The 12630-nt window shown below is 42.3% G+C and overlaps 1 protein-coding gene across 1 annotated transcript; it reads left to right on the forward strand.

The window, feature by feature from the left end:
- Positions 1 to 406: 406 nt before the first annotated feature.
- LOC114478815 (centrosomal protein of 290 kDa-like) lies at positions 407 to 6605 on the forward strand. Its single transcript, XM_028472097.1, has 2 exons — positions 407 to 4207; positions 4311 to 6605. Exons 1-2 carry the CDS (start codon positions 500 to 502, stop codon positions 6603 to 6605), a joined length of 6003 nt encoding a protein of 2000 aa, XP_028327898.1. The 5' UTR covers positions 407 to 499.
- Positions 6606 to 12630: the final 6025 nt, after the last annotated feature.

Consider the following 12630-nt stretch of genomic DNA (forward strand, 5'->3'; position numbering starts at 1 on the left):
AAATTAATAGGCTACTTCTTCATTTGTATTATTCCTTTATTTATTTCATTCAAGATTTATTTTGAGCTATTTTGCATTCTTTTGAATAATTTATCGAGGGATTCTTTTGACAATGAAAAATAAAAGGAAAACAGTATAGTTTTTTTTATAGTTTTTTTCCCCCAAAAAATAAAGGAATATTTTTCAGTCATCATTTTTCTACAGTCCCATTTTGTAAAATAAATCGTGAGAGAATCGTATCGTGAACCCAGTATCGTAAATTGAATTGTATCGGGAGTTGAGTGAATTGTTCATTCCCATGAGGAAAATTTGGAACATTCTGCTTCTGCTGAAATGGAACCTATGATGTAACAGGGAGATTAAAGCCAATCTCTGCTAGTGAGAGTTCCAGTTGAGCTGTAACATTTAAAAAGGAAGGAAGATATTTCACACCCAAAAAAATATTGGCAAGCTATTAAGTACAAGAGTGGACAAAGTTAAAGTTCTCCATTAAATCTATATGGAGCAAAAAGTGAGTGGTACAAAAGAAGGGCAAAACCTTTCTGTAGAAAGTGAAAGCAGCAGTGACAGGGTCCAGGCATTAACAAATGTTTTCTCTCTACACCATTGTACGTGTAAAGCGAATCAAGGCCAAGAGGTGGCATCGACAAAAAAAAAAGAGAGCCTGGAGCAGGAGAACATGAAGCTGCTGGAAGAAACCAAAAACTTACATAAGCTGAATAATGAACTCAAAGAAAAACTGGAAAGAAAGCTTTCTTTGAGCACTGATCTGGGTGAGAAAAAGAATCAGTCCTTAAAGGAAACAAACAAAAAGGCCAACAATGAGCTGCAGCCAGTAAAAGGTACTATGTTTCAGTTAGTAGCAGCATGGGAGAACAAGATAAAAACTGATCTGGGGGAGAAAGAAAAAGAAATCCTCTGTTTAAAAGAGGCCCTCCATAAGGCCAACAATGATCGGCAGCAGGACAAAAGTACCATATCTGAGATGGAAGCAGCATGGAAGAAGTTGAACATGAACCTGGGAAAAAAAGAAAAAGAAAATCTCCGATTAGAAGAGATGCTCCATAGGGCTAAGAGTGATCTGCAGAAAGAGAAAAGTACTGTCTCTGAGATGGAAGCAGCAAGAGAGAAGTTGAACACCGATTTGAGTAAGAAAGATGAGGAAAACATCTGTTTAAAAGAGGACCTCCATAAGGCCAACAGTGATCTGCAGCAGGAGAAAAGTATTGTATCTGAGATAAAATCAGCATTGAAGGAGATGAACACTGATCTAGGGGAGATAGAAAAGGAAGTCCTCTGTTTAAAAGAGGACCTCATTAAGGCCAACAGTGATCTGCAGCAGGAAAAAAGTACCGTATCTGAGATGGAAGCAGCAATGGAAAGGTTGAATACCAATCTGGGTGAGAAAGAGAAGGAAGTCCTCTGTTTAAAAAAGGACCTCCATAAGGCCAACAGTTATCTTCACCAGGAAAAATGTACCATCTCTGAGATGACATCAGCATTGGAGAAGTTGAACACTGATCTGGGGGAGAAAGAAAAGGAAGTACTCTGTTTAAAAGAGGACTTTCATAAAGCCAACAGTAATCTGCAGCAGGAGAAAAGTACCGTGTCTGAAATGGAAGCATCGTGGGAAAAGTTGAACAATTATCTGGGGGAGAAAGATAAAGAAATCCAGTGTTTAAAGGAAAGAGACAAAAAGACTAGCGGTGAGCTGCAGCCAGTGAAACGTACTGTCTTTCAGATCGTAGCAGCATGGGAGAACCAGATGAAAACTGATCTGGGGGAGAAAGAAAAAGAAAACCTCGATTTAAAAGAGGCCATTCGGAAGGCCAACAGTGATCTTCACCAGGAGAAAAGTACTGTCTCTGAGATGGAAACAGCATTGGAGGAGTTGAACACTGATTTGGGGGAGAAAGAAAACGAAGTCCTCTGTTTAAAAAATGACCTCCTTAAGGCCAACAGTGATCTGCAGCATGAAAAAAGTACTGTCTTTGAGATGGAAGCAGCATTGGATAAGTTGAATACCGATCTGGGTGAGAAAGAAAGGGAAAACCACTGTTTAAAAGAGGACCTCCATAAGGCCAACAGTAATCTGCAGCAGGAGAAAAGAATTGTATCGGAGATGGAAGCAGCAAGGGAGAAGTTGAACACTGATCTTGAGGAGAAAGATAAAGAAGTCCTCTGTTTAAAAGAGACCCTCCACAAGGCCAACAGTGATCTGCAGCAGAAGAAAAGTACCATCTCTGAGATGAAATCATCATTGGAGAAGTTGAACACTGATTTGGGGGAGAAAGATAAAGAAGTCCTCTGTTTAAAAGAGGACCTCCATAAGGCCAACAGGGATCTGCAGCAGGAGAAAAGAATTGTGTCGGAGATGGAAGCAGCAAGAGAGAAATTGAACAGTCATCTGGGGGAAAGAGATAAAGAAGTCCTCTGTTTAAAAGAGGACCTCCTTAAGGCCAACAGTGATCTGCAGCAGGAGAAAAGTTCCATCTCTGAAATGGAAGCAGCATTGGATAAGTTAAATACCGATCTGGGTGAGAAAGAAAAGGAAAACCACTGTTTAAAAGAGGACCTTCATAAGGCCAACAGTAATCTGCAGCAGGAGAAAAGTACCGTGTCTGAAATGGAAGCATCGTGGGAAAAGTTGAACAATTATCTGGGGGAGAAAGATAAAGAAATCCAGTGTTTAAAGGAAAGAGACAAAAAGACTAGCGGTGAGCTCCAACCAGTGAAAGGTACTGTCTTTCAGATCGTAGCAGCATGGGAGAACCAGATGAAAACTGATCTGGGGGAGAAAGAAAAAGAAAACCTCTATTTAAAAGAGGCCCTTTGTAAGGCCAACAGTGATCTGCTGCAGGAGAAAAATATTGTATCAGAGATGGAAGCAGCAAGGGAGAAGTTGAACACTGATTTGAGTAAAAAAGATGAAGAAAACCTTTGTTTAAAAGAGGACCTCCATAAGGCCAACAGTGATCTGCAGCAGGAGAAAAGTACCATTTCTGAGATGAACTCAGCATTGGAGAAGTTGTACACTGACCAGGGGGAAAAAGATAAGGAAATCCAGTGTTTAAAAGAGGACCTCCTTGAGGCCAAGAGTGATCTGCAGCAGGAGAAAAGTACTGTATCTGAAATGGAAGTAGCACGGGAGAAGTTGAACACTGATCTTGAGGAGAAAGATAAAGAAGTCCTCTGTTTAAAAGAGGACCTCATTAAGGCCAACGGTAATCTGCAGCAGGAAAAATGTACCATATCTGAGATGGAAGCAGCAATGGAGAGGTTGAACAGTCATCTGGGGGAAAAAGATAAAGAAGTCCTCTGTTTAAAAGAGACCCTCCACAAGGCCAACAGTGATCTGCAGCAGGAAAAAAGTACTGTCTCTGAGATGGAAGCAGCATTGGAGAAGGTAAACAATGATCTGGGGAAGAAAGATAAAGAAGTCCTCTGTTTAAAAGAGGCTCTCCATAAGGCCAACAGTGATCTGCAGCAGGAGAAAAGTACCATATCTGAGATGGAAGCAGCAATGAAGAAGCTGAACACTGATCTTGAGGAGAAAGATAAAGAAGTCCTCTGTTTAAAAGAGGACCTCCTTAAGGCTAACAGTGATCTGCAGCAGGAGAAAAGAATTGTATCGGAGATGGAAGCAGCAATGGAGAAGTTGAACACTGATCTGGGGGAGAAAGAAAAAGAAGTCCTCTGTTTAAAAGAGACCCTCCACAAGGCCAACAGTGATCTGCAGCAGGAAAAAAGTACTGTCTCTGAGATGGAAGCAGCTTTGGAGAAGGTAAACAATGATCTGGGGAAGAAAGATAAAGAAGTCCTCTGTTTAAAAGAGGCTCTCCATAAGGCCAACAGTGATCTGCAGCAGGAGAAAAGTACCATATCTGAGATGGAAGCAGCAATGAAGAAGCTGAACACTGATCTTGAGGAGAAAGATAAAGAAGTCCTCTGTTTAAAAGAGGACCTCCTTAAGGCTAACAGTGATCTGCAGCAGGAGAAAAGTACCATATCTGAGATGGAAGCAGCAATGGAGAAGCTGAACACTGATCTTGAGGAGAAAGATAAAGAAGTCCTCTGTTTAAAAGAGGACCTCCTTAAGGCTAACAGTGATCTGCAGCAGGAGAAAAGAATTGTATTGGAGATGGAAGCAGCAATGGAGAAGTTGAACACTGATCTGGGGGGAGAAAGAAAAAGAAGTCCTGTGTTTAAAAGAGGACCTCCTTGAGGCCAAGAGTGATCTGCAGCAGGAGAAAAGTAGTGTATCTGAAATGGAAGCAGCACGGGAGAAGTTGAACACTGATCTTGAGGAGAAAGATAAAGAAGTCCTCAGTTTAAAAGAGGACCTCATTAAGGCCAACGGTAATCTGCAGCAGGAAAAATGTACCATATCTGAGATGGAAGCAGCAATGGAGAGGTTGAATAGTCATCTGGGGGAAAAAGATAAAGAAGTCATCTGTTTAAAAGAGACCCTCCACAAGGCCAACAGTGATCTGCAGCAGGAAAAAAGTACTGTCTCTGAGATGGAAGCAGCATTGGAGAAGGTAAACAATGATCTGGGGAAGAAAGATAAAGAAGTCCTCTGTTTAAAAGAGGACCTCCTTAAGGCCAACAATGATCGGCAGCAGGACAAAAGTACCATATCTGAGATGGAAGCAGCATGGAAGAAGTTGAACATGAACCTGGGAAAAAAAGAAAAAGAAAATCTCCGATTAGAAGAGATGCTCCATAGGGCTAAGAGTGATCTGCAGAAAGAGAAAAGTACTGTCTCTGAGATGGAAGCAGCAAGAGAGAAGTTGAACACCGATTTGAGTAAGAAAGATGAGGAAAACATCTGTTTAAAAGAGGACCTCCATAAGGCCAACAGTGATCTGCAGCAGGAGAAAAGTATTGTATCTGAGATAAAATCAGCATTGAAGGAGATGAACACTGATCTAGGGGAGATAGAAAAGGAAGTCCTCTGTTTAAAAGAGGACCTCATTAAGGCCAACAGTGATCTGCAGCAGGAAAAAAGTACCGTATCTGAGATGGAAGCAGCAATGGAAAGGTTGAATACCAATCTGGGTGAGAAAGAGAAGGAAGTCCTCTGTTTAAAAAAGGACCTCCATAAGGCCAACAGTTATCTTCACCAGGAAAAATGTACCATCTCTGAGATGACATCAGCATTGGAGAAGTTGAACACTGATCTGGGGGAGAAAGAAAAGGAAGTACTCTGTTTAAAAGAGGACCTTCATGAAGCCAACAGTAATCTGCAGCAGGAGAAAAGTACCGTGTCTGAAATGGAAGCATCGTGGGAAAAGTTGAACAATTATCTGGGGGAGAAAGATAAAGAAATCCAGTGTTTAAAGGAAAGAGACAAAAAGACTAGCGGTGAGCTGCAGCCAGTGAAACGTACTGTCTTTCAGATCGTAGCAGCATGGGAGAACCAGATGAAAACTGATCTGGGGGAGAAAGAAAAAGAAAACCTCGATTTAAAAGAGGCCATTCGGAAGGCCAACAGTGATCTTCACCAGGAGAAAAGTACTGTCTCTGAGATGGAAACAGCATTGGAGGAGTTGAACACTGATTTGGGGGAGAAAGAAAACGAAGTCCTCTGTTTAAAAAATGACCTCCTTAAGGCCAACAGTGATCTGCAGCATGAAAAAAGTACTGTCTTTGAGATGGAAGCAGCATTGGATAAGTTGAATACCGATCTGGGTGAGAAAGAAAGGGAAAACCACTGTTTAAAAGAGGACCTCCATGAGGCCAACAGTAATCTGCAGCAGGAGAAAAGAATTGTATCGGAGATGGAAGCAGCAAGGGAGAAGTTGAACACTGATCTTGAGGAGAAAGATAAAGAAGTCCTCTGTTTAAAAGAGACCCTCCACAAGGCCAACAGTGATCTGCAGCAGAAGAAAAGTACCATCTCTGAGATGAAATCATCATTGGAGAAGTTGAACACTGATTTGGGGGAGAAAGATAAAGAAGTCCTCTGTTTAAAAGAGGACCTCCATAAGGCCAACAGGGATCTGCAGCAGGAGAAAAGAATTGTGTCGGAGATGGAAGCAGCAAGAGAGAAGTTGAACAGTCATCTGGGGGAAAGAGATAAAGAAGTCCTCTGTTTAAAAGAGGACCTCCTTAAGGCCAACAGTGATCTGCTGCAGGAGAAAAATATTGTATCAGAGATGGAAGCAGCAAGGGAGAAGTTGAACACTGATTTGAGTAAAAAAGATGAAGAAAACGTTTGTTTAAAAGAGGACCTCCATAAGGCCAACAGTGATCTGCAGCAGGAGAAAAGTACCATTTCTGAGATGAACTCAGCATTGGAGAAGTTGTACACTGACCAGGGGGAAAAAGATAAGGAAATCCAGTGTTTAAAAGAGGACCTCCTTGAGGCCAAGAGTGATCTGCAGCAGGAGACAAGTACTGTATCTGAAATGGAAGTAGCACGGGAGAAGTTGAACACTGATCTTGAGGAGAAAGATAAAGAAGTCCTCTGTTTAAAAGAGGACCTCATTAAGGCCAACGGTAATCTGCAGCAGGAAAAATGTACCATATCTGAGATGGAAGCAGCAATGGAGAGGTTGAACAGTCATCTGGGGGAAAAAGATAAGAAGTCCTCTGTTTAAAAGAGACCCTCCACAAGGCCAACAGTGATCTGCAGCAGGAAAAAAGTACTGTCTCTGAGATGGAAGCATCATTGGAGAAGGTAAACAATGATCTGGGGAAGAAAGATAAAGAAGTCCTCTGTTTAAAAGAGGCTCTCCATAAGGCCAACAGTGATCTGCAGCAGGAGAAAAGTACCATATCTGAGATGGAAGCAGCAATGAAGAAGCTGAACACTGATCTTGAGGAGAAAGATAAAGAAGTCCTCTGTTTAAAAGAGGACCTCCTTAAGGCTAACAGTGATCTGCAGCAGGAGAAAAGTACCATATCTGAGATGGAAGCAGCAATGAAGAAGCTGAACACTGATCTTGAGGAGAAAGATAAAGAAGTCCTCTGTTTAAAAGAGGACCTCCTTAAGGCTAACAGTGATCTGCAGCAGGAGAAAAGTACCATATCTGAGATGGAAGCAGCAATGGAGAAGCTGAACACTGATCTTGAGGAGAAAGATAAAGAAGTCCTCTGTTTAAAAGAGGACCTCCTTAAGGCTAACAGTGATCTGCAGCAGGAGAAAAGAATTGTATCGGAGATGCAAGCAGCAATGGAGAAGTTGAACACTGATCTGGGGGAGAAAGAAAAAGAAGTCCTGTGTTTAAAAGAGGACCTCCTTGAGGCCAAGAGTGATCTGCAGCAGGAGAAAAGTAGTGTATCTGAAATGGAAGCAGCACGGGAGAAGTTGAACACTGATCTTGAGGAGAAAGATAAAGAAGTCCTCAGTTTAAAAGAGGACCTCATTAAGGCCAACGGTAATCTGCAGCAGGAAAAATGTACCATATCTGAGATGGAAGCAGCAATGGAGAGGTTGAACAGTCATCTGGGGGAAAAAGATAAAGAAGTCCTCTGTTTAAAAGAGACCCTCCACAAGGCCAACAGTGATCTGCAGCAGGAAAAAAGTACTGTCTCTGAGATGGAAGCAGCATTGGAGAAGGTAAACAATGATCTGGGGAAGAAAGATAAAGAAGTCCTCTGTTTAAAAGAGGCTCTCCATAAGGCCAACAGTGATCTGCAGCAGGAGAAAAGTACCATATCTGAGATGGAAGCAGCAATGGAGAAGCTGAACACTTATCTTGAGGAGAAAGATAAAGAAGTCCTCTGTTTAAAAGAGGACCTCCTTAAGGCTAACAGTGATCTGCAGCAGGAGAAAAGAATTGTATTGGAGATGGAAGCAGCAATGGAGAAGTTGAACACTGATCTGGGGGAGAAAGAAAAAGAAGTCCTGTGTTTAAAAGAGGACCTCCTTGAGGCCAAGAGTGATCTGCAGCAGGAGAAAAGTAGTGTATCTGAAATGGAAGCAGCACGGGAGAAGTTGAACACTGATCTTGAGGAGAAAGATAAAGAAGTCCTCAGTTTAAAAGAGGACCTCATTAAGGCCAACGGTAATCTGCAGCAGGAAAAATGTACCATATCTGAGATGGAAGCAGCAATGGAGAGGTTGAACAGTCATCTGGGGGAAAAAGATAAAGAAGTCCTCTGTTTAAAAGAGACCCTCCACAAGGCCAACAGTGATCTGCAGCAGGAAAAAAGTACTGTCTCTGAGATGGAAGCAGCATTGGAGAAGGTAAACAATGATCTGGGGAAGAAAGATAAAGAAGTCCTCTGTTTAAAAGAGGACCTCCTTAAGGCTAACAGTGATCTGCAGCAGGAGAAAAGTAGTGTATCTGAGATGGAAGCAGCACAGGAGAAGTTGAACACTGATCTGGGGAAAAAAGTAAAGAAAGTCATTTTTTTAAATAAGGCCCTCCATAAGGCCAACAGTAATCTGCAACAGGAGAAAAGTACCATATCTGAGATGGAAGCAGCAATGGAGAAGTTGAACACTGATCTGGGAGAGAAAGAAAACGAAGTCCTCTGTTTAAAAGAGGCCCTCCAAAAGGCCAACAGTGAGCTACCGCAGGACAAGAGCCAACTCACTGACAGTTTAGGTCATGGTTCTGTTGAAGACACTCAAATCAACCCAGAATTTGGTTTGACCACTCAAACTGAACTTGATGAGAAGAACAGCAAACTCCGTGTTCCACACATCTTTTTTACAAAAGACGAACTGAGACTGGTGAGTGAAGTTTTTTCAGATATTCATGTTTTAAATGAAGAACTGCAGTTCCAACAGAATAAAGCTGCTGAGGCCACAAAACAGTTCCAGTAAAAGGATACTTCAATTGAAGCAATGAAGTTCAGTGTTAAGACCAACACTTCTAAACACGTTAAGCACAGGAAGAAGCTTGCAGCCCAAAACAAGATGCCAGCTGATAAAAGGAATGCTCTCTGTGTGATATCAAAAAGACAAATAAATCGTTTCAAGAAGATCAACCTTTAGAGCTCATTTGAGCAAAGTATGAGTCTGCTCTCCAAAGAATATCAGGAAGCAGAAAAACAACTGCGACATACTGACAAAGAATTCCTGCTTGCTAAAAAATCAGGCTGATTTGGTCACTAAGAATGAAGCTCTTCAGTGTAAACAACTGGCTTTGACCAAGAACAAGGAGACTATTGTTATGGCAATTATTATATTCATCATCATATCTTCAAATATGTGTTCATGTGTACAATTTGTCATGTTTTAATACATGATGACTGCATTACTCTTTGCACTTTTGAACAGCTGAGTCATGTTAGATTAGAACAGTACAGATTGTATTGTATCCACAGTGCAACTCAACTGTGTCTGCTGAAGGCCAAACTCAAACTCACATGCAGATACTGTATACACGCACACACACTATCAAGGACAGACAAGAGTGGTGCCCAACCTTCCTCATAATATACACGTCTTCATCATCCTCAAACGTTTCCATTGTTGGGCATCTGACCCTCTCCTGTTACTCACCTCAGGGTGGAACTTTTTCTGTTATCTGTATAAAAGCTTAAGCTGTGAAACTGTTAGTTGGTGGTTCTTGCCTTTTTGCTCCATCAGGAGCCTTTTGACCATTCTTGTTGGGGCCTGCTTTTCATTCTTACAGGATGGAAGCTTCTTTTTTACTGCTTTTTTATTTAATTTTATAATAAATCTTTTTTATAAAATCATCAATGCTTCGACTGGACTCCATCATTCAACCAGAGCAATAAATCATGTCTCCAAATGAGGTCAACCACAAATTTGCCGTGACACTATAAAACAAGAATTGGAGAATCGGAAGGAGCAAGACAGGGCGAAAGAAAAGGAAGCAGAATGGAAAACCAGGTTTCAAGTCAAAACTCTTTAAAGAGGAAATAAACATCAAAATCACTTTTTTTCTGATGAATACATGTGTATTTGGGTACTGTGTAGTGCTTTTGATTTATCCTAGTCCAACTTTTAACGTATTAGTAAAAGTATTTTAATTTTGCATATTTACTGTAGTTGTAAAATGAGTTACTGGCCTCTAAGGGTTGAACGCCGGCTATTATAATCCAACTCTTTTTATTGACCTTTTTTTAAAGCAGTACAGAAACAAGTGCAAATAGGAATGGTACATTTCTGAAGTTTGATAAATCCCTTACATCCCCTCCCTTGTCCCGCCCACCCCACTCAGGTCAAATGAACCACGGACATATGGCACACAAAAAAAAAAAAAAAACACACACAAGCACATTCATGCACACACACAACGCAGGAGACAGACATAGGCTGAGAGAACAGAAGGGGAAACTATTCCCCATCGGAGTCTGAGGATAAATCAAGAGAGTTGACATACAACAGAAAAGGACTCCACGAGCTCTGAAATGCTTTATCGAGAACCTAAGTTTTTCCAGTTTTAGATTATAGAGAACTTCTTTAATCCAACGACTATGTGATGGGGGGCGAGCCAGCTTCCAATTGAACAGAATTAATCGCCTGGTCAGCAGTGTCGTAAACGCAATAGCGCGTTTTAGTGACACAGAGAATGTTGTATCAGGAGATATGCCGAAAATGGCTGATAGTGGATTAGGTGGAGTGGTTTGGCCGTATGCCCTTCCTATTGTGTCAAAAATGCTCTCCCAGAAGGAGCACAGCTTAGGACACGACCAGAACATATGGATATGATTGGCAGGGGATTGTTTGCATCTATTGCAGGTATTGCTGACAGTGGGGTAAATTTTGGATAATTTTGCGTTAGTGTAGTGAACTTTATGGAGGACTTTGCATTGAATAAGGCTATGGAGGGCACATATCGAGGAGGAATGAACCAGATTTAGGGCAGAGTCCCACTGTTGATCAGGTATGTTCATACTTAAATCACTCTCCCACGAGGCTCTTATTATTGATAGAGAGTTCGGGGCAACTGAACCTAAGGAGGTGTATAGCACAGAGATACATTTTTTATGATTGGGGCCCGTAGATAGCAAAATATCAATCAGAGTTTCCGGAGGACGGTTTGCAAAGTGTGGAAACAGCTTCTTAACGAAGTCTCTCGCCTGAAAAAAACGAAAAAGGTGGGAGTTAGGCAAATTAAATTTAGAGGAGAGCTCCACAAAAGATGAGAAGATTCCATCTCTGTAGAGATCTTTCACAGCTGCAATACCACAGTTGTGCCAAGTTATGAATGTGGGGTCGGTGCGGGAAGGTTTAAATAAGTGGTTTTTAAGTAGTGGGGTCAGTATGAAAGGGCCCTGTAAACCCAAGTATTTCCTGAGCTGGCTCCATATTCTCATGGAGATCGACACCATAGTGTTAACACCTTTAAGTTTTAAAGGGAGAGGAAGTGATGAACATAGGGCAGAGCATAGTGAGGAATGTGAGGTTGCCGTTTCGAGGTGCACCCAGGCGGGGAGGGGCTCGGAGCCTCCATCCATCCAGTATAGGAGTTTCTGGATGTTGGCTGCCCAGTAGTATCGTCTAAAATTTGGGAGTGCAAGCCCTCCGTCACGCCTGGGAGATTGTAAGACAGACTTTTGCGGATTCGGGCCGGCTTGGCTCCCCAAAAGAATTTGGATATCAACTTGTCCAATTTATCAAAAAAGGATTTGGTGATTAATATGGGGACATGTTGAAAAAGGTAAAGAAATTTAGGAAGAGTAATCATCTTGATCAAATTAACCCGACCAGCCAGAGATAGTGGTAAAACAGACCAGCGGGCAAAATCCTTCTCTGTATGGCGAATGGATGATGTTGAGGAGGCGCCGGGTGTTGTGGGAAGACTGCCGGCCCGACATAAAACCTGTTTGATCCAACGAGATGATAGAAGGCATCACCCGCTGGAGCCGGAGAGCGAGAACCTTAGAAAGAATTTTTAAATCCACATTTAGGAGCGAAAATGGTCTATAACTGCTGCAAAGCAGAGGGTCTTTTTTTTTTTTTAGGAGAGAAATGGTGGCCTTTGACAAAGATTCTGATAGACGGAGGTGTAAAAATGCTTCATTGTACATGTCTCTTAAAGCTGGAGCAAGAGCATCTGAGAATGTCTTAAAATATTCTGCACTGAAGCCATCCGGGCCGGGTGATTTACTGCTCTGCAAGGATTTGATGGCTTCTGTGATTTCAATGACCGTGATGGGCTGATCTAGCAGTGTTACACCTAAGTGGAGAGGGAGAGGGAAGGGAGCAGGGAGGAAAGACTCAAGGTAGGAAATAGAAAGGGTGGGGAGAATAGATTGTTTTACAGTGAGGGTGAGATGTGAAGTTGTAGAATATATTGTGCTTATTATGTTGCGTAATCAAGCCAGTATAGTGACAAGTGTGAAGCTTAGCTATAATGGTGGTGGATGTGGACAGGGGGAATGAGTGAGTGGTAGTACCTAAAGCAGGTATTAACGTGTTAAGTTAAGCCCAGAATGAGTTTTATCCCACATCCCAGGGCGTGCCAGTGCATCGTATACCAGTATATGTGCAAAAAAACCGCTACGGCAAACCCAGGAACTGCCCCGGGCCCGCAGATGCAGCCAGGCCAGCAGAAGGAGTGGGGGCCAGGGAGCCCCAGGCCACCCCCCCACGGGCGAGCAACCCCCCAGACGCCCCCAAGATCCCAGGCTGAGAGGCAGCCACCGCCCCCCACACACACATCCGAGGAAGCCCCAAGCAGCCAAGCACCCAGCGCA

The sequence above is a fragment of the Gouania willdenowi genome, chromosome 17 (genome assembly GCF_900634775.1).
Source record: "Gouania willdenowi chromosome 17, fGouWil2.1, whole genome shotgun sequence".
Classification (NCBI taxonomy): Eukaryota; Metazoa; Chordata; class Actinopteri; order Blenniiformes; family Gobiesocidae; genus Gouania; species Gouania willdenowi.